The following is a 26,593-nucleotide window of genomic DNA, read 5'->3' on the forward strand; positions in this document are numbered from 1 at the left end:
AGTGCCCCCACCCCCGAGGATGTCTACATCCTCATCCCCTGCGCATGTCACCTTATATGACAAAAGGGATTTTGTAGATGTGATCAAGTAAAGGACCTTGAGGTATGGAGGTTGTCCTGGATTATCCAGGTGGGGTGAAGCTAGTCTCAGGGTCCTTCTAACAGGGAAACAGGAGAGCCAGAGTCAGAAGACAACATGACTACTGAAGCAGAGGGCCAAAAAGAAAGAGATTTGAAGATGCTAAGCTTCTGGCTTTAAGATGCAGTGACCATGAGCCACAGGATGTAGGCGGGCTCTTGGGGCTGGAAAGGATTCCCCCCTGGAGCCTCCAGAAGGAACCATCCCTGCTGATACCTTGATTTTAACTTCCTAAGACTCATTTTGGACTCTCGCCTCCGTAACTATGTTATTTTCAGCCACTGAGTTTGTGGTAACTTGTTACAACTGTAATAGAAAACTCGTATATCTATGCATAGATTGTGCAAAAATCATGTGACCAGAAGTCCTGTTATTTTAAAGAGTGGCCAGTACTCTCTTAAAGGCATGCTACAAATAAACCACCTGTAAAGACAAGGGCTGGCTAACTAATCCAATAAAGAATCCAACTGTTACTGAGATTCAACACAGTTTGCCTCCCAAAGAAACTTAATCTTTATTTGACCTCAGTTCCTTAATTTAAATCACAAAGGGAAAACAGAATCAGAAAACTATGAAGAGTTTCTTTAGAAACTAGCTCCTTGTCTCCAGTGAACACTAATGAAACATCCAAATTGTTAATCCTCTAATCCTAATTATCTAATCTCCTAGATAATTTAGAGATTATTACTAAAGTCTACTTTGGTAGCCTGTTCTAATTCAGTTGTGGTAACTCTTATTATGAAGTTTTCACAGGTTTTATAAACGCCTCATTCTAGAATTTTAGCCAATTTCCTCTTGTTTTCATTCCTGGGCAGATGTATTTGGGAAAGAATATTCATTTAAAGGCAAGGAAACTGGCTTCTAAACTCATCTTGACTGCACACATCTATTAATATTAAAGCCCTTTAGCATCTCTGGGTCATAGTTATCCAACTTTAAATTGAAGGTCTTATTTAAGATTATTTCTACGATCTTCTCCACTCCTCTAATGCAGGGGTTATTTGATCACTCATTTTATAGTATTCAACCTTCAAATTGTAATGAGCCTAAAACTCTTCTCAATCATATCAAAAGACCCCAACTTGTCTTTGAATCTAGTCCCCAACCTATGAAGCAAAACAAAGAGGGCAGGAGGGTTCAACCATTAAGTCCTCACTCCACTTCTCACCCAACCCAGTACCTCCCAAATTTTCCTGAGTACCCAGCACCTGGTAAAATAAATAGCTGGACCCTTCTGAATTCTAAGTTATTTGGAAGGTACAATGAAAACCCACTAATATGCTCTTGACAATTTAGGCTATAAGTAGAGTAGGTACTACTTTAGCACGAGAGAGAGAGAGAGAGAGAGAGAGAGAGAGAGAGAGAGAGAGAGAGAATATATAAAAGGAGCCATCACAAGAGGTATCTGGAACGGATGCCCAGGAATGAGGTGACAATATCAAAGGGCAGGAAAGAGGTTAGGGAGGTAAAGAATTGGAAAGAGATTAACTATATAAAACTATTGCAATTATAAATTCATAAGTGCATGGGTATCTAGTGTGCACCTAGAAATACGAAACAGTGATACAAAAGTATAAGAAACAGCCTGATTTTCACGTCCTTTGCAGTCAGTTTGGGAAGAAAGATGGAACTGTACTAAACCATTAGAAGAAACCAAAATATAGTCTGTGGTCCCAGGGGGCCACAGGAGGAAGGGGTCCCATGAGGTGGAACAGTCCAAGTAAGCTTCTGGAAGTGTGGAGAGAACTGAGCCATGAAGAGAAGGTGAAGGACACTGGGGAGGGGAGGAGAAGGGCACTAAGTCTTCCTGGAAAAATCCGTCTGTATCACATTTGAAACTGTGCTCCACTGCCCATCCTGGAAGGTCCATAAAGATGTTAATATGTCCTCTGAGAAGGCAGCCAAGAAATTCTGGAAAATGCCACCTGTAAGAGCCCACTCTGGGAGACCTGCTGGACAATGGTACATTAAAGGCTCTGAAAAGGCCTCCAGGAAAGGAACCTGCCTGAGTTTACTTGACCTGAATTCCCAGACTCATCTGAGCCAAGAACCCGCTTTGCTGCATACCTATACACAATCTGAAAACTCGCACATTAAGGAGTATACCACTTCACATAAATTTGAAAGTGTATTATACCCTCATTAAGAAAATATACTTGCATACACTTTTGCCATATATCCTGTTGTTCAGCACTCTACTCTGGCCAAATCTCCACATCTTTCAAGTTGACGTCTCAAAATACACTAACCTACTAGTATAAAAAGCTGAATGACTCTAAAGATCCTTTAAATTGTAATGTCCAACAATAAGTGTAATTTTAACATGCAGTTAATCTCTGGGGATAAAATTACAGAGCGAATATATATATATACTTCCCAGGAAATTAATGAGTTCATACGTTTTGGTAAAATTCCTTAGGGATCAGCTTAAGAGTAACACGCTCCGTTTCACTACTTACATCACAATCTCTGTAAGACATTATACAATAGACGTTAAGACCTCAGCCTTTCAAATTGCAAAACAATAACCATTTAGACAGGCTTACCGATCTTCGCAAAAGCATTTTTCAGGTATGTCTGAATGTTCAGTGATGTCCAGGTCAGGACTGCCAGGCCGGGCTGGAGAGCTTCGTCCACTTTAGCCAAGTGAGGGACCATCAGTTGCTCGAGCATGGGAGGCATTTTTGACTTCACTCTCTGGTATTCAGCCAACATCATCTGCAGAGAAATGGGAATTAAATAATCAATTAATATCTCATTTTTAATATCTATTAATACCTCATTTTTTTTCATCCAAAAGGATGACTTTTATTTAGGGTCCAGCTGTAGGGCTCCAATAGCAGCCTGGCAGGTAGAGCAGCCAAAACAAAACAAAAATAGAAAAGAGAACAAGAAATCTCTCCATAAATACAAATTCCTGATCTGGTAAAAATTCAATGGAGGAGGTGAGAAAAAGAATTTAAGAGTTTCTCACCCCCTACTCAGCCCAAAAGGGACGAAAAATTCTGAGGTCAAGTGACTTTTCTAAACCAGGTTAAGTCTTATTACCATTGCCTTAGCCTGTGCATCTCTAAGCTCATTCATTCAACTTTGTTCGCTGGTACCACGGGCTTCCTACACCTCTGGGCACTTCCTGTGGACCATGCTCATCACCCAAAGTGCTGGGGTCACCACAGGTCCGCCTCAGCCCATCGCTGGACTTGCAGGCCCAGTCCTCATGAAGATCCAAAACATACAAGGAGTCAGGAACCAGTGTTATACCAACAAGTGCCAGGGCATTAAGTATCACCCATGTGCCAGAGACAACCAAATTTTCATCTCCCGCCCAGATCTCACTCCTGAAGTCTACACTCATATATGGAAAGAGAAGAGCCTACTCAATACCTCCACTTGAAAATATAGCAGACATTTTAAATTTAACACGTCCCAAACTGAAAGTTTGTTCTTCCCCAAAACCTTCTCTGCCCACAGTATTCTCTGTCTCAACTGATGGCAACTCCATCTGTCCAGTTCTTAGGCCAAAACTCAGAGTCATCCTCAACTCCCATCTTTCTCTCACACCTACACACAATCCATTAGACTATCTTGTTTGTTCTATATTCAAAAGTGATCCTCTATCTGACTTGCTTATCATATCCAGTGTTACCACCATCATTGACTCTCACCTAAATGATTGTATTGTCTCCCTACTTCAACTCAGGCCCCCTATAGTCTGTACTCAATTTCACAATGTAAGTTGGATCATGTCACTCCTCTGCTTACAGGGCCATATGGCTTCCCATCTCCTTTGGGGCTACAAGTGCTTATGGTGGTCTGCAAAGAGATACCCAATCTGGCCTCCATCGCTTCTCCCATCTCATCTCTAATCACTCCTTTCCTTGTTTACCTGCTCCTGCCTTAATGTCTTCCTTTCTGGTCCTTAGCCTCAGGGCTTTGCATTTACTTCAAATAATTACTCAAATGCCACCGTCTCCATTAGGTCTATCCTGGCTACCTACTTGAGACTGTAAACCATCACCAGTAACCACCTACACACTCTATCTTCACTGCCCACAGCACCTATCACTTTCTAATAAACGATATAATTTACCTATTTATAATGTTCATTGCTTATTTTCTGTCTTACCCAATTAGAATATAAGTTCTATAAGGACAAGAATTTTGTCTGTGTGTCTGAAACTGTACCTGGCACGTTGGAGATCAATCATATATTGCTGATTAATTTAGTCATCAGAAAGAGCATTTGTGATCATAAATTCATGGATTGAGCCTCCATTGAAATTTACCAGTTGTATAATATTGAACTGTGTCAGTATTTTGCTCATGCTACCATTTTTAAATAAGAGTAATATTACTTCCATCTACCTTTTATGGTAATGTTAATATTAATAATAATTATAAGCAATTTTTAAGGTACTGCTTAAATACAATTGTTTTTACGCTCATATTTTTAATGTGCATGTTGGTGTTACTTTGTCATTAGATCAATGTTTCCCAAAGTATTTTCCCTGAAACCCAAGCCTCAGAGATGCCATAAGAAAAACAGTCTCTGGATGAACAAGTTTAGAAAATGCTATACACAATATTTCCCCTCTCGGAAAGTCAATTAATATTAATGATTCTGATAAAACTACAAGAAGGAAATAAGAAGCCCAATGGACTTTGTAAATTTCATTAAACCCAACATTTCCCAAATGGGCCACATAATCTTTTCATCACATGACACTTTTCCACGATTTCCATACGGCTTTTCAATTTCCATGAAAGCCACTTTCAAAAAGCCTAAATTTGATGGGTCTATTAGCAGCTACTTGTACCTCCTGAAGCTTTTCTCCACTACTTAACTTTTTTCAGTCCATCACTTATTCTATTTGGGAAGCAATTCTTACATTTTAATCCTTATATCTTAATCCTTTAACCCCATGAATTACTTGCTAACCTGTTTTATAAATGAGAAACTGAGGCTTAGGAGGATAAAGGAATCTTCCCAAGGACAATGGTTTGAATCCAGATCAAATTGGCTTTAGAATCTATGTCTGTAACTATTAGTGTGTGCTGGCTCATCTGTTTCAAGTTTGAACTGCATTCCAAGGAATAAATGAAGAAAACAAGCTCTCAGCTACTTTAGCTTATCCTCAAAAGCCTGAAAGCTCTGTGAAATATTCAGCACAAAACTCTGAAACACCTGAGAAGGTCTCCCAAATCTGCCATTAGATCTGCTCTTACCAGATACTCATGTTAGGTAGGAACTTTCAACTCTTTCAACCTCCAAGATACAATAAATATCATCCAGATGATAATTTACTTGTTCGAATTGTTATTTATAACTGTGACAGTTTTAAGACATTCTTTGACCCTCCTCTCCTCACAGGGTGGGGCCATGTCCCCTTTTCTTGAATCCGGGTGGGCTTATAGAGCTCAACAGAGTACAACAGAAGTGACGCGATGACACTGAAGCTGTCCTAAAAGCCATACAGCTTCCTCCCTGTTAACTGTTACACCCACTCTTGAACCCTGAATTGTCATGTAAGAAGTTCTACCACCCCAAGGCCTCCATACTCAAAGGCCACACATAGATCTCCAGTCCTTCGTCTCAGTTTCCAGCCATCCCCACTGAAGAACCAGACCTGAGAATGAGGCCAACTTGGACCTTTCAGATGAAACGTTTACCAGGTAAACTAAATAACCTTAATCACAAAAAGAAAAGAGTAGAAGAATCTCCCAACCAAGGCTTGCTTAAATTCTTTACCCACAAAATCATGAGATAGAATGAAATGGTTGTTTGAAGCCACTACATTCTGCAGTTGTTTGCTACATGCAACAGATAAATAAAACAATTCCGTGGACAAAATTATTGGTAGTAATTTTATATTCTCATAAATATTATTTCTGAGTAAAAATAAAATTTTCTTTTTAAAATATGTAGATTGACTAAGTGATTTCCCTAATATGCAAGAGAAGTCTAAAAGGGATTCTCACATACAACATGCTGACTAGTATTTGATGAGCCCACATTTGAGGAATGTCAATCCATTGCCAATACTAACTTGTTAGTACAACATGGACGAATAGGAAAACAGCCAACTCCAAGTCTGGGTTCTGGTCCTATTTCTGCCACTCATTAGCTATGAGACCTTGGTTAAGTCACTTAACCTTTCTGAGCCATGGTTTTGTCATCTATAAAATTCTATAATAGCATTCTGTCTCAATATCTAACATTCATTGTTGTGGAAAAGATCTAATGGAATAATAAACATGAAAATGGTTTAAAATGTAAAGATTATGAAATGCATGGCCTTATTGGCCTTGTCCTACCTCGTTGACCACTATAAAATTGTAACAATAGTTTCCATGTTGTCAAATATCATGGCTGCATCTCTGACCTCATCTCTATTATCCTCTGAGCAGCATTTGTCACTGTTCCAGGCCCTCCCTTACGATGCTTTTCTTACTCTTGGCTTCCTTGACATTTGGTTTCCTCCCATTTCAAAGGCCAATCCTTAATTTTGTTTGTATATTCGCTGTCGTCTATCAGACCTATTAATATTGGAGCTACCCAGGGTTTGGTCTACGCACTCTGCTGTTCTTAATCTACATTCTCTTCATTGGAGATGTCATCCAGAAGAATGACTTTAAATAACAACTATATCAAAAGTATGCCTTCAAGCTGGACTTATTCACTCAACTCCAGACTTACGTATCTACAGGGATAACACCTCCACTTCAATCTCTGAAAATCATCTTATACTAAAGATGGGAACTACTGATTCCCTCCTGTCCCCTAAAATAAACTAGTTCTGGTCTTTGCCACCTCCATAAATGGAACTCCCGTTCAGGCCACTGCATGTTACTGAGCAAGTAAGTTGTACAGAATGCAACCCACACAGTAACATATAACAGCCCTACTTTGAGCAAATCCATTGAGTTACTTACACCAAAAAGAAAGGAATCATCCTTCAGTTCTCTCATAACCTGTCTGTTGACATAATTTTTTAATTCAATGATCTACTACTTGGCTGACATCCTAGTTCAAGCACCATCTCTATCCTGAACCAGCCTGCAAACTGGCTTCACACTGATGTTGTTCCCATAAAATCTACTGTTCACCCAGCAGTAAGAATGATTTTCATTGCAGAAGACATCATGCCTTTTTCTCCTGCTCAAGTTCCTCCAATGGCTCCCTGGTACACTCACACTTGTAACCTTGGTGTGTGAGATCAATAATAACCTGGCCTTGCCAACTCATTCCATGGCACTCTCCCCTCAGCTACTCCACTCCAGTCATCCCGGGCTCCAGGAAGAGGAAACAATAACAGTACTATACCTTCGTGTTACTGAAGTTCTTTTTGTATACATCCCGTTTCTGGAAAAGGGCAGCTGCAAATGGTGAAACTTCCAGACCCATCTGTGACATGCACTCTGTTTCTCTAAATAAGGTTAGTATCTGAGGATCAAAGTTTACAAACAATTCCCCTGTGCCTGGAGCCTTCACCAATAAAGAAGCTTCAAGTCCTATGTGAATTTCTTCAATCTGTGAGATGAGATCAACAGTGTTACTGTTAGAAAGCTCAATGCATACACAGGGTGCCTGGCTCAGCCATTTTGGAAGAGGGTCATGAAGTGTTCTTCCATGGAGTTGAGCTTCTCAAATTAAAGACAATGGGGTCACTCACTCTTCTGCTAAATTCACTTTCAGTAAAGGGCTTTCAAGTTCTTGGTGGTGAAGTTGCACAGTTGATTCAACAAAATGCTGGGGTCACAATTTTCTCACACCTGACAGGTAAGTGGATGCTACGATAGTGGTGACTTCTCAAAAGCCGTTTAGCTCCCTGATACCGTCACGTCTACTCACTTATTTTTCTTAATAAAATTATCATAAAAGCTACTAAACTCAGTTTTCAGTTATCTAGAAAGCAATGAATGCCACTATGGAGATATCTCTATATTGGCTCAGACACTAAAAGTTGAACCAGGGAAAATGAGATACTGTGTTTCCCCAGAAATAAAACCTAGTCGAACCATCAGATTTAATGCATTCTTTTGGAGCAAAAATTAATATAAGACCCAGTCTTATTTTCATGTTATATAAGACCCGGTCTTATATAACATAAGACCGGGTCTTATATTAAAATATATATTATATTATATTATATTATATTATATTATATTATATTATACCCAGTCTTATATTATATAAGACCTGGTCTTACACTATATTAAAATAAGACCGGGTCTTATATTACATTAAAATAAGACTGGGTCTTATACTAATTTTTGCTCCAAAAGACGCATTAGAGCTAATGGTCCAGCTAGGTCTTATTTTTGGGGAAACATGGTACCATTTTAGAGAGCTTTAAGGCTGAATTTTGTCCTGCAAAATACAAAAAACTTCCCACCAATCTACAAGGAAATACAAGTATTGGTGGGGTATGAAATATAATTTTATTAACGTAGTATAGTCGAAGAAAAGACTTTGTTTAACAGACACACTAGTGTTTACTGACACATTAAGGAACTGAATGGAGAAAAAAAAGAAAGAAACCTTAGTCAAGCAGGTAAGGAAACCAACAAACAGGATCTTCTCCCATAGGTGTTTGTAAATTAAGTAAGCTTCTGTTACCTGGGTTATGATTTTTCTTCATGGACATATTACACTCTTTCACTGATTACCTACATTCAACCAAGCCTGTCATAAAATATCCTCAAACCCAACTTTCTATGTGAATGAAACTATTCAGTGCTAGTTGACTTGACAATGGAGACATCTTTACAGGATGTAGAGACTCACCTGTTGAAGCCACGCCTTGTGGTAGAGAACCTCAAACTCCAAGAGGACCCTAGCCAGCCTGTTGTAACTTCGAATCACGGGTTTGGCTTCCGCCGTCCGCAGCACATGTGGATGCTGCTGGAAAAGCTGCATTGGTTGCTGGATCCTGTGGAAGAGCTGGCGGGCCCACAGAATCTTCCCAGCGATGGGCGGCTGGTCTCGGGCCAAAGGAGGGTCACCTTTCTGCTTTGTATACAGCTTTGCGATCATGTCAATGTCAGACCCATAGTTTTCAAGGATACGCCGGTATTTGTCATCAGTACCAAGATTGGGTATGTTCAATCTGATTTTTTTGAAAAAAGTGAAAGGTTTGAGTTAATGGGAAGACATCTAGCAATTTCCTTTATTAAGGTTTATTTTAAAACATATGCTCATGGAAGAGATTGAGATGTTCGGCATACTAAAAACTCAAAACAGTATCAATCCATCAATCCTATCTCAATAAAGTGGATTTTAAAAAAATAGTACCAATCCTTAAAGTTGAGGCAAAACTATTAACTTGGTAAGAATTTTTTTCAAATTACTTAAATATTAAGTAATGTTATGATAGGCAGTCACAAGACACTTCAAAGCTAAGAAGGAAAAAACTCAGTCCTCTGAAGAACTTAAAAACTGTGACAATGTTATCCAGTGTCGAGAGAGGATTTTATTTCTATTTGAAGATGAAATAATAACAATAATATAAACTAAACTATATTCATATTACCCCAGTTTTAGAAAAGGGAAAACTGTTCCAAATTTTTACCTTTCGAATTTCTTTAACATACTTAGAGCTTGATTTGTGTTTTGAATCTTTTCAAACGTAGCATCCATGAACTTCTGCAACTCGTTCTGCAACAGAATGAGGTCTGATGATGAGCAGGATTCGCAGTGGGACAAGCCCTACTTAGCAACAAGGTACAAGGGCATCCCCCCTATGCAAACACATCGGATGTAGGACAAAATATAATGGGAAAGTTAATACTCACCTGATCTTGAAAGAAAGATAAATGCCCAGAGGCCACAATAAAAAGGGACTGGAAAGCCACAGCCATCCCAGGAGTTGGCACCATGGCCGGCTCCAGGGGTACTGGTCAGGTACAGGGCCTAGGGGTATGCACTGGGGCCTTATCACAATGTGGGTACAGCAGCTACGGGGTCCTCACTCTCTCAACAGATCCATGCAGAAAGCAAGGGCCCCCAGCCCATGCCGGGGAGTTAAATGATTCTGCCCATAAGTTGGGGAAAGCAGCAGGGAGGCTGGCCGTGTCCAGCCATGGACTCCTCACACCAGTCCTCTTATTAGTTATGGGAGCTCAGTTCCTACTTAGTTTCCTGTTTGACCTGTTAGTATCAGCATGAACTCTACATCTGGACAGGAGTCCAGGCTCTGAGCCCCTTGACAATGGAGTCCTGGACACAACCCTAATTCTAATCACTCATGTACCCAACCCCACCCTCCAGTGTTTCATCCTGGAGACGCCATAGTGACTGAGCCTCCCCGTTCCTTGTCCCCAAGTGTTATTTAAAGGAGAGACCGTAGTTAAGAGACAAAGGATGGAGAGAGGGACAAAGAAGGCAAAGGAAAACTAGGCATCCAATCAAAGTTGGACCATTCTTGACATGCAAGACAAGATGAATAATAGTGTTGAATGTAAGGGGGGAAAAGGGTTAAGGAGAATGAAAACTAATATCTATAACTAATGCTTAAAAATCAGGCTGTAGAACAATTATATTCTCAGCATTATTAAAAGTGGGCACAGGCTTGAAAAGGTCTCCTCATCCCACCCATTTTGTCCATTTACTTAGACAAAATAAACACTGTCCTGGCACCCAGCATCAGCCCTCTCTGAGCCTTTCCTCATCACAGGCAAGCAGAAGTATGCACTGCTTTTCTCCTAGGCTCTCATCCTGCCTTGTGGGTTATAGCAATTCTCAGATTCTATGTAATGCTTTGCAGGCCTGATCTCTTTCTGAGTTACTTTAGGACTTTTTTGGACTATGTCTTTTATCTTTACATTCTCCCTGCCTGGTACAATATCAGAATATTATACTGCTAACATATATGTACTTATATTTCAATCATAGACATGTCTACCTTCCGACTGTGAGCTTAGAGGGCAAATCTACTTGATTTATTTTCATATCCATAACCCACGGCATAGAAGCCTAATGCATAATTGATGTACAGTAAATGCTTATTTAATTGCAATAAATCTAGTTCTTATTAATTCATTACTCACACTTTAATTCAGCCAACATTCTTTGTGCTCTAATTATATAAGGTGCCATCTACTCGGCCCTGGAGACACAAATAAGAAACAAAACAATTCCTACCTTCCCAGTGTTCCAAATACAAACTACTGAAGTACAATGGACCAGAAACTGCTGGGAAATGGGTGAAAACTTGACAAATGAACACTGACAGTGGAGCACAGAGTCCAGACCTGACACTGTCCATTAATTTCCAAAAAGAACAGATCAAGATCCATAGTCCTTATGTCTGAATATGCCCCCCAAAGTGGTCATTGCTTAAATTATTGGGGGCATTATATCTTCCCATCAACTGAAATGTTCCTTATAGTACAATGGTTAAAAACTTGAATCCTAGAGACAGCCTGCCTGGGTCTAATCCCAAGTCTATCACTTGGTATTTTTGTGGTTTGGGGCCAGTCACTTAACCTCACTACCTCAGTTTCCTCTTCTGCAAAATGAGGGTACTAACGGCATCCACTTTTTTGGATTACTGTGATTATTAAATGAATTAATACCTATAAAGTGCTCAGAACAGGACCTGACATATAGCATTAGCTAGTTTTATTATGATTCCTTCTATCACTGAACCCACCCTTCCAAAAATGCCTTGGAGCTTTTTCCCTTAAAGTGTACCAATTTCTTTTGAGACAAAAGTCCTGGAAAAGAAGTAAAGATGGCCATTTTCCTTTTCCTAATCAGAAAGGTACCCATTTTGTACCTCAGTGAGATATAAAGAAATCTGCACATTAATTATGATAGACATCTACTGGGTTGATAACACACATCTCCAGCTATCCCAGGGGGGTCCCATCCCACCTTTTAGCACATGACCCCACAGGTGACAGGCCCAGGGCTAGGCACCCACTAGAAATGGCCAACCCAACCTCTTCCTTAGGAATCTGGAGCTGGGGTTGGTCCTATGATATGTTCTCAGCTGATGATGGCCATATGCTGCTCATATGGATTGGAAGTCAAGATGGCTGGTCTGCAGGGAGTAGGGGTGGGGTGGCAGTGGGGAAGGGAGAAGGAAGAGAGAGGGGTCCAGATGCCGAGTCAGTCCTGGTAGAGCTGTTTCCAAGGCCATGGCCTGTAGGATCTGCCAGACATCGCTGACGATTTTGCTTAAGCTATCTCTGGTCATAATCATTGCTATAAGGTAACAAACACACAGAAACACATTTCTATATTCTAATAATGCTACATTTCAACAGAAGATGAAAGTTACTTTTCTATGAACTAAGATGGAGGACAGGCAGGAGTCTGTGATTACAGATCATTATCCAAAACTATATTTATGACCCTTTAGTCTATGAAAAAGAGCCTTCAATTATTCATCTGAAATCACAGAACACAGGCTGAGGTTGCCACCAGTCATCTCCATGATGTAGCTGCCTCTCCTTTCTGAATGGGTAATGATTAGCAGCATTATACAAAACAGAAAAAAGAAACACATGACTGTCAACAGAAATTTGATTATACCACCCAACCTACATGAAGGTCATTAGTCTGCTTGCAAAACTCTTCATAATCCCGGTCAAAATCCATTTTCCGCTGGTCTAAGAAATCATATTCCTTTTTCTTTATGGTGGCAACAATACCCTGAAATGTTATAAAAGACATAAGACAATATTGCAATATTCTTGCATTACTTAATTAAAAATAACCTTTAAAGGCAGAGCCTGAACAATCATTACAAAAAAAGCAACTTAAAAGGAGCCCATTTCTTTAGGTACTCACATTGCTTAATGCTTATTACAGCAGTATAATGTTTGCCCGCTGCATTCAAATAAATCATTTGGAAAGCACTTTCATGAGGTTTTATGAATTTTTAAAGAAAACTTTCAAATAAAGACCACATCTGAAAAGGAGGAGCGGTGTTTTCTCTAAAATCGTCTTACTAATCACGTCTGAAATAATAAAAGCGAAGCCCAGAGTAGAAGTTACTAAAATATTTTTTCATTGAAAAGTTTGACTTCTCAAATAATAAGGAAGACTTTAACAGAACACAAGCTTAGAAAGAAAATAGTTATGTTATAATATCTGCAGATGAAACACTATCCTCCAAGCCTCAAATGTCTTAAATAAAATGTCAAACCACAACCTACCACCTAAAGACTCACTAGAATTAATTGCTTCCTGCCGCCCTGTGACTACAAGAGTACAAATTAGGCAATTCATCTCCTTGAAATCTGTGCGGCTCAAATTTTGTTTGCTCTGAATAATGAGCTTATAATGCTCTGTGATCATGCTTAACCAGGTCCTAAGCCATTCTCCAATTCAGGAGTCCACACTGTGGACACAGGCATATAATTTTTATGAAGAATGTTGGGCCTCCTTCCGCAATCCCCTCCTCAAAGCCATGTCTGTGTAAACATCAGTTCAACTCTCTTAACAGTCAAAAGCATATAAACTGTTTAACTTCTAAAATCAAGTTTACTAGTTACAACAATCTACTCTTCCATGCTTTATAACTACAAAATTAGTTCTATTTATTAATTATACATACATATATATGTATAAACATATACATATATTTCCATCATTTCATGAAATGCGTAAAAGCAGTACGGAAAAGCTACATGTCTACATTTTAATGTGGAAATTAAAAAGATATGGGGCCCTTAGAAAATTCTGCTCTATGGTTGGATTTAATGGCCACTTAAGAGTATTAAGTTAATATTTAATATCAGTTAACTGATTAATTGCGACATTTGAACCAAGTAATGAAACTCAATCTACTGTATCATTTATTTGACAGATATTTATTGCACAACTATTATGTGCCAGTAAACTCTGAAGACACAGGAATGAACAGAACAAACAAATGTCTCTGCTCTGGGGCACTTTACATCCTTGGTGGGGGAGAGAGGGTCAGAATCTATGTAAGTCACAAATAAATGAGCAGGATAATTTTAGAAAGCGATAAAATGAGTAATGTGAAAAAGAGTAATTGAAGTGAAACAGAAGTCAAGGAAAATTTAATTCGGAGCGTCATTTAAATCAAGATCTGGAGGCCAAAAAAGGAAATAACCATGTCATAATCCAGATGCAGAACTTTCCAGAAAAAAAAATCCTGCAAGCCCTAAAGTGGACTCCACTGATCTGTCCTGTGTCTGTCAAACGTGGAATGAGAAGAGAAGCAGGCAAAGAGGCGGGAGGGGTTGGCAGGAGCCTGTTTCATTGCTGTGAATGCCATTTGAAGCTCTGGTACTAACACACAAAAATCTCACCTCACGTTTTCATGCACCATCTCCCTTTTATCTCACTATCCTCTGGTACATCCATTTTAATCAATATTTCACTTTAAATTTTCAAAGCAATTTCTCTTCCTAGTATTTTTATCATGGTAGAACCATCTTTGTCTGCATTGCGATGTACAGTTCAACTTCTCATTCGAAAATCAACTTTGAAATATGTCCCAAAGTAATTTTTTCATTAATAGAAAAATGAATAGATTCCAAATTGGAAAATAAATGGATATATTCCTTCTTTGTCTTGCAAAACTGTCACTTTCAAAGTATAGGTGATCCACCTAGCACATTACACAGGATTCCCCTAAAATGTTCCATGTTATATAAAAAAGGGCTTTTCCTCTCCCAAAATCTGGTACAGTCAAGAAATGAAAAAGACTCTTTATATTGGCCTAAACTGTTAGAACACAAAAAAAACCAACGTGTGGCAATAAATTATATGATCCTTTTCAAATCCAAGTACAAGAAAAATTCAACTTCAGTGTCACTGTCCCGGAACAAGAAAAAACTGACTACTCCACACGAAGAATTTAAAGCACATTTATTTGTAAATTGGTCTTTTTAAATCTTCAAAACATTATCAGATCACTGTGACCATTTTAAAAACTAGGATTAGTCATACACACACACACACACACACACACACACCCTTACAAAGTAAAGCAGTTAAAAATCAAAACAGATAGCATTTGAGATCTTGCTGCCTGGCTTATGTTGTCAGTTTGGCTCCAATAACCTCATATAAATTCTCTATAGGTTTGGACGTTTCTTACACCAACAAAGTATGTGCAATGTGTAAATTACAGGCTCAATTTCAAGTAGGAAGTGACAGTGCTGGTTATTTAGTTTGCGCGCTCCCTGACACTCTGTTTTCGGGGTGCTGGGAGGCATATTGCAGCAGCAGGCACCGTGCTCTGATCCCTGGGTCACTACCCCATGGTTCTGCACACCCTGAAGCCATCCCAGCGGTGGCTTCCCAGCTTCCCTGCTTCCCAACCGCCCTGACCTGTGCTCTTCGGGGTGGCTTAACCATTCCTGGATCTCTGGCCCATTGATTTCAGTCCATCCAGTGATTCGGTAAACTCTTAATTCCGTGTTAGCCTTTGTCAGTTTAAAAATATCACCACTGCAGAGAGCTGGCTAAGGACTGAACGTTTGTTTCCCCCTCCTCCCAAATTCTCATGTGGAAACTGAATCACCAATGGTATTAGCATGAGGTGGTGAGACCTTTGGGGTGATTAGGTTATGAGAGTGGAGCCCTCCTGAATGGGATTAATGCCTCCATAGGAGACCCCAGAGAGCTCCTCTGCTCCTGCTGTGAAGACACAGAAAAAGGGTCATCTGTGACTGGAAGAGAGAGAGCTGCCCCCAGAACCCAACCATGCTGGCATCCTGATCTCAGACCTCCAGCCTCCAGGACTGGGAGAGAAATAGCTATTGTTGGTAAGCCACCCAATCTGGCACTTCGTCATAGTAGCTGGACTGGACTAAGGCAGAGCCTTCCCTTACTGGGGCTGTTACCTTTCCCTCCCCCACAGTACCCATGTGCTCTTGGTGTCTCGTTTCTCGCCAGTGTTAGACTGAAAGGTCCTGAGTGCGAGTGCCATGTGCCGGCCGGCTTTGCCTCCTACAAGCTTCCATCAGTGCTGGCAAAATACGAGCCTGAGGAGTGTGTGGCAGCCGGACCGCCCAATAGCAGCGCTCCAGGCTGCATTGTCAGCCAACAGCTACTAACCCCGAGCCTCGCAGGGAGGGCAGAACTAACTAACTGGCGGTGCCAAAAAAAAAAAAAAAAAAAAAAAAAATCAAAATAATTAGGATGGGAAAGCTCCAATAAAATTCAGTTCCTTTTATTCTTTAACATGTGTCCAAATAAAATGCTTCAATGTACAGATGATCTGATGCCACCCAGAACTCAGCGTCAACTTGTGCCTGACACATAGCATTTGCTTCATCAAATATTTATTGGATGAATAAATGAAGTGATAAGTTATAGTTAAACATTTTTCGGTGCTACTAATGAAAATGCTTCTACTTATGATGAGTAACTTTAGATTATTGGGAAGCCATTCTCATAACCACACACCTGAAAACAACATATTAGCACCATTACACAATTGTCAAATAAATTTAATTTTTTTAATTTAATTTTTTATTGTTTAAGGACCATGAGCTTATATTTTACATTATGAACTATTTGAATCGTTCTAAATATAGTTATTGGCGTAAACGATCAAAGTTTCACTTATGGATAAGAATAGCAAATTTAGTTTTGAAGTACAATACCTGGTATTTAGTAACCATATCTTCCAGCCCTTCAATTTTAGAATCTTGCAGGACTGAATATGTCTTCAAGGTTGTAAAGACGTCTATTATCTTGGCAAGCCGTCGATGGAAGGTTTCGAATTTTCCAAAGATATACATCTCACTAAATTCAAATTGTTTTTCATTTGGATCTTGTTTAAGCTTTTGTTTGGTCTTGTGAAAGCAGTGCTGGTATTCCTTAAAATCAAACAACAACACAGAAGAAAGGGAAAACAACAAAGATATCAACTGTATTCTCTTAAGCGAAAGTGATGGCAAAACTCGGGTGGAACTGCCCTGTCAGTTTCATGCCTTTGCACATACTCATCCATCAGCCTGGAAGATCCTCTTATCCCATCCTCCAATCTAGAAAAATCCAAATTATTCCTAATGCAACTCAGTGATGTAGGCTTCACACTTGGTCCCATCACGCGAGTAAGGTCCTCACTCTACATCTACCTCCCCATTTGTCTAGAAGCTTAAGGAAAACTACCTTGTCTTAGTCATCTTTGTATCTTCCGTTCTTAGTGTGGGGTCAGGATAGAATCAGTGGGTAAATTTTCTGGGAAGGCTTATTAACACTCAATTTTCTTAACAGTGAAGAATTACTGTTCTTTTTGGCAATGAATAACATGATCATGCCTGAATAATTTAGGATGCATCGGCAAAAACAACATAAAAATAATGAAACATTATCCCAATATACTATTAGGCTGACCATTACCTGCTTAAGTTTAATTGCAGATAACATTTTTTCCACAACCACATCCCGCGGCTGGCTCCATAAGGAATCGGTTCCATTGTTGGTAATATAAGCTTTACATGCAGATACCATCTGATTGGTCACCTGGAATTTTCCAATAAAATGGTGTTAGGTACATAAAGCAGCCACCAATTATAAATTGGACCACAGGGTCCTTAACTCTTTTACCTCTCAGAGTGTACAACCTGTGACCTTGAGCTTTGGATATATTTGTTTCCATAGCAATCATGATCAAGCACTAGCCCCCCCCTTTTTTCAGCTTTAGTGAGGTATAATTGATGAACAAAAGGTGTTTATATTTAAGGTGTACAATGTGATGCTTTAATATACACAGTGAAGTGATTACCACAATCAAGTTAACACATCCATCACCTCACGTAGTTATCCCTTGTCATGTCCGTGCTGGGAGCACGTAAGATCCACTGTCCTGGCTAATGTCAGCTATACCATACAGTATTATTAACTACAGCTGCTATCTGTACATTCGGTCCCCAGAACTTACTCATCTTATAATTGAAAGTTTGTACCCTTTGATCGACATCTCCCCACTTTCCCTACCCCCTACCCCTGGCAACCATCATTATCCTCACTGCTTCTATTTGTTCGACTTTTTTGGATTCCATACTTATATTGTCAAAATCATTTATGAAATTACAGAGTTGGAAATTCTGCACCATGGAAAAATCAATAATTCAGGCCCCCTTGTTCATACAAGATGAATGTCTTAACCAACCAAGAAATGACTCACTTTCCAACCTAAAAGCTGTTGAGAGTGTCCCCGATCTGCGTAGGTAGCTTGTTCTAACATCTAACTCCCAGTGTCTAAGTGCCTCATAAAGGACTGTCCACCCTGATCATTTCATGCCACCCTGGTCTGTCGCAAAGGCAAAAGGAGAAGGCAACAGAGAAAAGAGTAAAGCTAATACAGGTGACCGCTAACATTTTATTCATCCATCCAAACTTTTTTTTAAAAACTTCAGAATTTTCCTGGTGACTTTTTTATAAGTTAAAAGGAAAATGAGACGACTGCTGTGCGCATGGAATGATGTGACGGTGGGATTTAGAGTGCAACAGCTGGGACTGTAAGTGAAACAAGACTGGCCATGTGTGTTGATAGTTGCTGAATCTGTACTTGGGGGATTCAGTATACAATTCTCTTTCCTTTTGTTCCTGCTTCAAATTTTGCATAATGAAAAGCTTTTGATATTTAGATAAATGGTGGTCTCACAGTTTTGTTCAAAAACAAGACCTGCAAATACCATGCATGAAACCTAGAGTAATAACACAAAGTGACTTTTGAGTCTTCTACCCAGACTCAAACATATAGTTTTACAGTTTGAGGAAGCTGGGAAAGGATCTCGGGGGTGCCCTCTTTTCTACTTGAACATGAGAGCAGAAGGAAGAGTTTCCCATTGAGCTCTCAAGGCTGGATGTCCCTATTCCCAAGAAAAATCATGACTCCTGCTGCATTAGCATTCACAACATAAGTCCCGATGAGTACAAATGAAGAAACAGAAACTCATAGACACAGACAATAGTTTAGTGGTTACCAGAGGGTAAGGGTTGAGGGAGGTGGGAGATTACGGTAGAAGAGATCAAATACGTGGTGATGGAAGGAGAACTGACTCTGAGTGGTGAACACACAGTGTGATATGTAGATGATGTATCACAGAATTGTACACCTGAAACCTATGTAACTCTACTAACAATTGTCACCCCAATAAACTTTAATTAAAAACAAAAAAGAAAATTCCTCTATTTTAATACCACATTTAAAATTTTGCCTTGGTAACGAAAAAGTCATTTATTTCTTAGAGACTATTCATAATGGGAAAGCAACAATGCTCACCATAAACACTTAGGAGTTGGGGCATAAGGTTTAAACATCATTATGTTTTTTGGCAGAATCATTACAATTGTTTCATGGATGACTGGGACGTAGCCAGTGGCTTTTATTACCATGATTACTGTTCTAACAACATCAAGCAAACAACTGTGGCATCAAATAAATTTGGTACAGTGGCATATAAAATAGGAAACAGGAGATAGTTAAATATAGTTTTTCTTCACTAAAATGTATCCAGTGGGAATAAATAATGTGCCAAATAAAATAGGGATTAAAATTCCAAAAAGAATCTTTTTCCTGTTTTTATTATAAGAATTATACAATATTTATTATAATAATAACTTTGAGAAATAACACTATGATTTGTTAGAATCGGCCTCTCAGATAAACTTAATTCTATCTCTATTGAGAGATTAAGCTTTTTCTTATTGTAAGATATATAAACATTGAATTGTGCTAATGTGGTAATTTTTAATTACCAAAAAATTGACCACTGGCAAAGAAATATAAGTGACCGTGGACTTCATGCTATGCACTTACCTTTACAAACAGAGAGGTGATCTTCTCAGAGGTGTTATAGTAATGAGAGATACTATAGATCATTTTAATTGCATTTATAAGTGTAGGAATAACATCAATCATGGATATCTGGAAAACAATACAACAGTTTACAGGGACCAAATTCTCATAGTGCAATCATTCCATCTTCACTAAAATAAAGATTAGCTAAGATTTTTACTTAAATTTTTAAACTATTATGTAGTATAACACTTTACATAAATATATTTAAGGGTAATTTTATTTTTTAATCATATCCAGTTAAGTAAATTTTGTTTTAATACAAGAAACATTTGCTTTCTACTAATGACAAGAAGGTTGTCTTAATCAATTTTGTGGTCAATAACAGCAGGCACTTCTTCAAGTTAAAAGATCAAAAAAACACCAGCCAATGACTCTTCCCACAGTTCATTGAATGTAGCCCAGAACATCAATTGTAATATTTAATGAAATGCAATAAATTTCTTAAAATATAATATACATCAATAGGTAACAGGCGGATGGATGGATAGATGGATGGATGGATGGATAGACATATACACATGTGTATATACCTGTAATTTTCTTAAGAATCAAAAGAGATTTCTAAGACTTTCCCAACAGACTGTAGCATCTACAAACCAAACTCCACACTCAATGCATCTGGTACAGAAGAGCCACCAGCAGGCTAAGAGAGTAGGAATCTTTAACTCACAGGGTCACTGCTGTATAAGGGATCACAGCATTTTTCAAGTGTGTACAAATATTTGACGTTGTCCTTCGCTTCATTAGCTGCATCAGTGATTCGAATATCCATCTCCCGCCACATCTAAGCACCGTACAGGAGAGCAATTTTAATGCAATTATTAATAGAGGAACTTCCAATATAACAGCTGCTAAGAGTCACCACAAGTCCCTTGGGTGGGACTTTCAGTGGGTCCTGTGCATCTTGCATAAAACTGAATCCAGAGGGTGAAGGACATTGCCACACGGATAAGCAACTGTAAATTTTGACTAAATTTTTAAAGGTATCTCCTGCAGGCCTTCTCTTATCAAATCTACTCAACAACTAAGACAGAGTACCAAGAGGGCAACACCTCCCTTTCAACCCACACCTTCTCTCCTCCACGGCCTACTGGATCCACTTTGCACCTCACCCCCATATTTCCTCTCTTCCATCTACTCTAACTTGAACTCCCTTTTCCTATATCCCCAAATTCTTGTTTAGCCACTCCAGAGATGGTACATTAACCAACAAATATCTTTAACTCAAAGGCTATTTCCACAGTATCCAAAATTCTAAAAGGGCAGTGGTATCCAGTTTAAAAGTGTTTTTTTTTTTCCTTCATGAAGGTATAATAACATTTTTTTGTTCCTAATTACTCAACGACCCGAAAGACTCTATGATGTGAAATTCCTATTTCATAAAGCAAAACAGAAATGGCTGACAACCTTCAGAAGTTTGGACTTGGCGGCGGCGAGTATTGCCACAACAGCCTTCACATCCGGGCCTTTCAGCTGCTCCAGAAGGTAGTTGAACTTGGACAGTCTTTTTTTCCAGTGCTCCAGCTCTCCCCGGGGCCCAAGGTCATCCGCCTCCTTCCGCAGCTGATTGTTTTCAGCGAGGACCTGTAGATGCCCAGGACACACATGAGCCGTCAAGTAGGGCTGGAGATATGAACGTTATACACGAGCAAAAGCTACTGAAATAAATAAATGATGCTATCTGAGTTATGCTATATTGTTATTCATTTGCATGCTTCAAATGACAGCCTTGTATTGACTTAACATTGTTCCATTTTTAGAAGTTCCACAAAAATTAGTTGACTTGTTTCTAACTGAAGACTACTTACTTAGGGAGCTTGAATGAACCTTTGGAGAACCTGACCTCAGAAAGTTTCCTTGGCTATTTTCACTTACTGTATAACCTCAAAGCAATACAACCTCCATGCCTTAAGCTCGTTAATTTCATTTTTTTGCATACGTTCTGATGTAATGTCCACCTTCACTTAGGACTTTTCTGAAAATATTTCTTTAAGGTTAAGTCTCAAGCTCCCTTTGGGAGAGCACACTAAATTAGAACACTCTGTATTTCTATAGAGGTTCTCATCAAAGAAAACTATGCCTTGAGGAAAAAAAGAGCCAAGTGCCATCTTCTAGTTATATAAGTCTATAGAGGCATTAACTTTCACCTCGTAGAATTCTTACTATCTCTTCCTAACTAATGACTATAAATTAAAACCAGGTGAACCTCTCCTCTTTTCAGGGACTTACGGTAAAATACTTAGGCAAACGTCAGTGGCATGTGATCTACCTTCTTCCATCGGTTAGTTCAGCCACGGGGAACTGAAGTTTGGTTTCTGGAAATTACCTGTTCTGTTTGTTTGATCCATACTTTCATACAACCTTCTATTTTTTCCAAAGTCTCGGGGTTATTAGCTAGAGTCAAGTAGTCTATCGGTTCCTTCAGGGTTTTCAGTTCAAATATGTCACACTTTTGAAGGTTCACCTAGTTAAAATGAAAATTAAATAATAAGGTGATGCGCTTTACACACACACACACACACACACACACACACACACACACTCACACTCGGCTTAGGAGGATCGTAAGGGGATCCTCTAGTCTAAACTAGCCTGCTCTCTGAAGGAAGATCCTGCACCACAGGGAGACAGAAAACGCCCAGTCCTCCCACACGCTGAGCGCACCCCCCAGAGATGGACTCTGAGGTCCAATTTGGGGTCAAAAAGAAAGATTGAAGTGGACAGAAAGTCATAACATCACAAAATTTGGGAATTAATAGAGAACTTGGACATTAAACAGTCAACTCATGAGGCCAAAGGAAGTGGGGAAGCTTCGAGGAAATTGATTGGTGGGGGGGGGCGGTAGGAGTAATTTCTAATCTATCACATTCGTTTTTGAAACTATCCAGAGGGAAAGGCTCCCGTGTCCTTACCCGGTAACATCTTTATAGTTGGCAAATTCAACGGCAAACAGATGTTTGTTTGTTTTTTAGTGGGGGGTGAAGGGGGTAGAGAAGGAGGTGTGTTGGATTTTGACTTGACAATGAAACCTAGTGTATTTTTCAACACACACAAAACAAAATGGACCTCCACATCTCACAAGGACAGTTTCCTTCTGGTGAGTGTGCACCTGGCACTGTGAGTCTCTAAATTCGGATCTCAGGCCCAATCCCACTTTACCAGCAGCAGAGCTAGTATGTTTCTCAGATGGTTCAGAACCAGCAAGAAAGGGCGTGGCTATTTTTCACCCTCCACCACCATGGCCCAGGAGCTGCTTCATGAAGCCCAGGCCCTAAGGGCTTCTTGGTAAATCAAGGCAAAACCAAAGAGTGTGCTAGGAGATGGGGGGGGCGGTGCAGGCTGGAGAGTGTAGAGCACCACTCTGCGCCCTTCACACCAGCCTGCAGGGGGAGGCTGTGCCCCTGCCAACGGCACCAGCTGCAACGGGACTCTGCAGCCCCTGGACGGCCCCCTCAAGGTTTCCTGTTTCCGGCCTTTGGCTCCCTAATAAAATCCTGCCACTCTGACTGGCCCCCAAGTCCTGGCCCCCAAGTCCAGCCCTATTCAGAAGCTCTCTGCTGCCTCTCCACCCCCCAACATGGGGCTCAGAGGTTCCACTCTGTGCTTCCTGAGCCTGGCCTCCCGATTGGTTTTCACACTGTTACCCTCTGACAGAGCCCTGAACACCCACTGGGGCAGCCACATGTCTCCACTGCCCTGTGCGCTCGCTCATGCTGCCCCAACACAGAAGGGACTCCAGCACACCTGGTCCCCCAACCTCTCCCACTCTGCCCCTTCCACCTGCCACATCTCAAGGGCTCCTTGGTTCTAGGGCTCTGGGCTTCATGAAGTGGGACTGTCTCCCTTCTGTGGGGGATCCATCCCACTTTTTAAATACCTCTGCAACAAAATGATGTGGAATCATAATGAAAGCATGGCTTTTCTAGGTAGAATAATCCAATTTGGTTCAACTTGCATTTTACTATTGCCTGAATCATAGCTAATTGTTCATATGAATTGTGGTGAACTATTCATGTAACTCACATTAGCTGGAATTATCCTGCCCCAGTCTGAATGAAATTTCCTCAACTCCCCCATTCCATATTCTTTAGGAAGCTTAACACCCCCATCTCTCCCTCCCAATATCCCAATAGGTCCCAGTAGGTCTCAATGCTCCCTGGAGAGGGATGAGTGTTACTCTGTCATGGGTATCACGGGATCCATGCCTCTTTCTCCCATACATGCCTTTTCTGGGCTGCCACGTACCCCCAGTAACCACGAACGCAGGCTTACTGTAGACAGCACAAATTTTACGGAAGCTAAAATCACATTTGCCAAACTTATTCTTGAAGATCCTTTTGGTCACTGGCTGAACCACAAGACCTGACCACACTCTCTAACTGTGTCAACTCCTCTCTCCTCCCTCCTCTTCAGGATTTCCTCTATCCCTACCCACCACTACCACCACCACCACCACCACCACCACCACCCACCAACACTACCACCACCCACCACCCATGACCACCACCCACCACCCACAGCCACCATCCCCCACCACCCATGACCACCACCCACCACCCACAGCTACCATCCCCCACCACCCATGACCACCACCCACCACCCACAGCCACCATCCCCCACCACCCATGACCACCACCCACCACCCACCACCATCCAACAACACCACCACCACCACCTACGACAACCACCCACCATCCACCAGTCACCACACACACACACACACACACACACACACACAGGATCCAAACTCCTTTCCTTCTGGGATGCACAACAATGCCAGGAGCATTTCATACCCTTGTCTTTGCAGTCACACATCTGACATGACTGACTCTTCCATCACAGCCAACATTTCTATGGAACCCCTAATACATTAATCACCCCAAACTATAGGAATTTAAAGCTAGTCACCAGCACATCTTGAGGGGGCAATAAAAATGCCCATGAAATTTTTTTTCTAAATTTGCAGGGTACTAGAATGAAGACCACCTAAGGGAAACATTGCACACTTGTACGTTGATTTGTTCACCATCTGATCACTTTTGAAGAAATAACTTATTCGCTCTCACCTTCTCTTTCAGACTCTCCTGTGCACCCGACAGGATGCTCACAAAGCCTTCCAGAGAGCTCAAGAACTCCTGCCGGATGCTGGATGCCTCCTGCAGACCCTGGAGCTCGCCCCAGCCATGGCTCGTGGCCCTGAGCGCGGGAATGAAGATGTCTGACAGCAAACATTTCACGCTGTTGAGCAGGCCCCCGTCTGCGGCATCTAACATATTAAAGCTCACCTCCTGGAAAACAATTAGGAGATGCTTTACTGTAAAAATTACCTGCAGTCGCAACATAGCTAAGTCACTTCTGAATGTTGTTCATTAACCAGCTAGCAGGTGGAAGTAAACAAAGACCAGTCCAACGACAAAAGCAGAGGCTATTAACTCCCAGCTTGCTGTAACAAGGGAGACAGGACCATCACTTGTGTTCGGCAGAGACTCAAAGCAGGCAGGGGAGTGGGAAAGCTTCATAATGGAGAAAATGGAAGTCTCAGAACGGCTTCAGGGGTGCCCTGATTGGTAGCTGTTGGCCTGGGAAAGCTGGAGGCCGGCTAGCCAGAGGCAAGCATCCTATGTGATTGGTGAGGGGTGCACATCTGGATTTCTCTGGCTGGCCCAGGGAAGTCCACTGAAAGTATGAACAAAAATTAGGGAGACTGAAAGTCCAGAATCAAGCCCATTTTGGCCAATGGTCACAGAAGTTATTGTTTCCTGCAAGTCTGACATAGCAGGCTGGCTACCTGAGTTGTTTACTGTACATAGGGGTTGGTTTCCTGGGCAGGTTGCTGCAGGTTATACGTCAAAGTTCTATTTTTACATATGGCCATTGTCTGTTTGTATAATCAGTCTCTCAACCCAGTAAGTCATTATTTTCACCCTAGTTAAGACGTAAGCTTTATGCCATTCTAAAGTGCAATCATCAAAATGAAAGCATGAAATAAACAGAGAAGCTGTTTACCAGTTTATTTGCTCCAAAGAGATAATGCACCCACTGAGGACAGGGGAGGAATGGACAGATGAACTTTATTTTGCACACAAAAAAACAAAGTTATATACATACATACATATTCGCTTTTATAACTCTTACTTTAAATGTGTGAAATTTGCTATCCAGTAAGTTGTGTGTGGGGAATTCTCTTTAAAAGACTTCACTGGGCACATGCGCGCACACACACACACACACACACATAATGTTATATCAAATGTTGTTAATAAATTGGACATTAAGTCCTCTTATCCAATAGATTTCAAGGAAATGTCCTCTTAATCGCTTGCTTTAAATGCTTTTTCAAAACACTTGTTTGTATTTTTACATATTTAGTGAGCACTGTGGTTGTCTCCACAGGGATGGATGTCTTCTGTGGGACTTACGTGATCTTTGGTAATCGGGCTAAGGATTTCTCTCGCCCCTTACCCGGTGAATGTTCTCAGGGGTGATGGCTCTGGAAGGGTCAGTTCTGATGAAGAACACACACGCTCCAGTCAGAGCCACATCTTTTCCCTCGGTCACGAACACCTTAGGTTTTTTCATCTTTCCAGAAACAGGATTTACTCCTTCCGAAGAGCCAAGTTGTTCTACAAAGGCAAAAGAATCTTCGT

At 40.5% G+C, this 26,593-nt stretch overlaps 1 protein-coding gene across 5 annotated transcripts in view; it reads right to left on the minus strand.

Moving 5' to 3' along the window:
- The window catches only part of DNAH5 (dynein axonemal heavy chain 5), a 244,682-nt gene that overhangs the window by 160,228 nt on the left and 57,861 nt on the right, over positions 1-26,593 (minus strand). For all 5 annotated transcript variants that reach the window (XM_074329069.2, XM_088796437.1, XM_019713456.3 and 2 more), the window contains exons 4-16: positions 26,409-26,569; positions 25,013-25,234; positions 22,273-22,410; positions 21,354-21,530; positions 20,617-20,730; positions 19,905-20,012; positions 17,480-17,602; positions 16,738-16,953; positions 12,692-12,799; positions 9,711-9,796; positions 8,927-9,248; positions 7,463-7,669; positions 2,685-2,856 (exon numbers count right to left, since the gene is read on the minus strand). In XM_074329069.2, the coding sequence (XP_074185170.2) occupies positions 2,685-2,856; positions 7,463-7,669; positions 8,927-9,248; positions 9,711-9,796; positions 12,692-12,799; positions 16,738-16,953; positions 17,480-17,602; positions 19,905-20,012; positions 20,617-20,730; positions 21,354-21,530; positions 22,273-22,410; positions 25,013-25,234; positions 26,409-26,569 (2,154 nt within the window). The remainder of the gene's footprint in view (positions 1-2,684; positions 2,857-7,462; positions 7,670-8,926; positions 9,249-9,710; positions 9,797-12,691; positions 12,800-16,737; positions 16,954-17,479; positions 17,603-19,904; positions 20,013-20,616; positions 20,731-21,353; positions 21,531-22,272; positions 22,411-25,012; positions 25,235-26,408; positions 26,570-26,593) is intronic.

The sequence above is a fragment of the Rhinolophus sinicus genome, chromosome 3, assembly GCF_057876585.1.
Source record: "Rhinolophus sinicus isolate RSI-liver-muscle chromosome 3, RSI-T2T, whole genome shotgun sequence".
Classification (NCBI taxonomy): domain Eukaryota; kingdom Metazoa; phylum Chordata; class Mammalia; order Chiroptera; family Rhinolophidae; genus Rhinolophus; species Rhinolophus sinicus.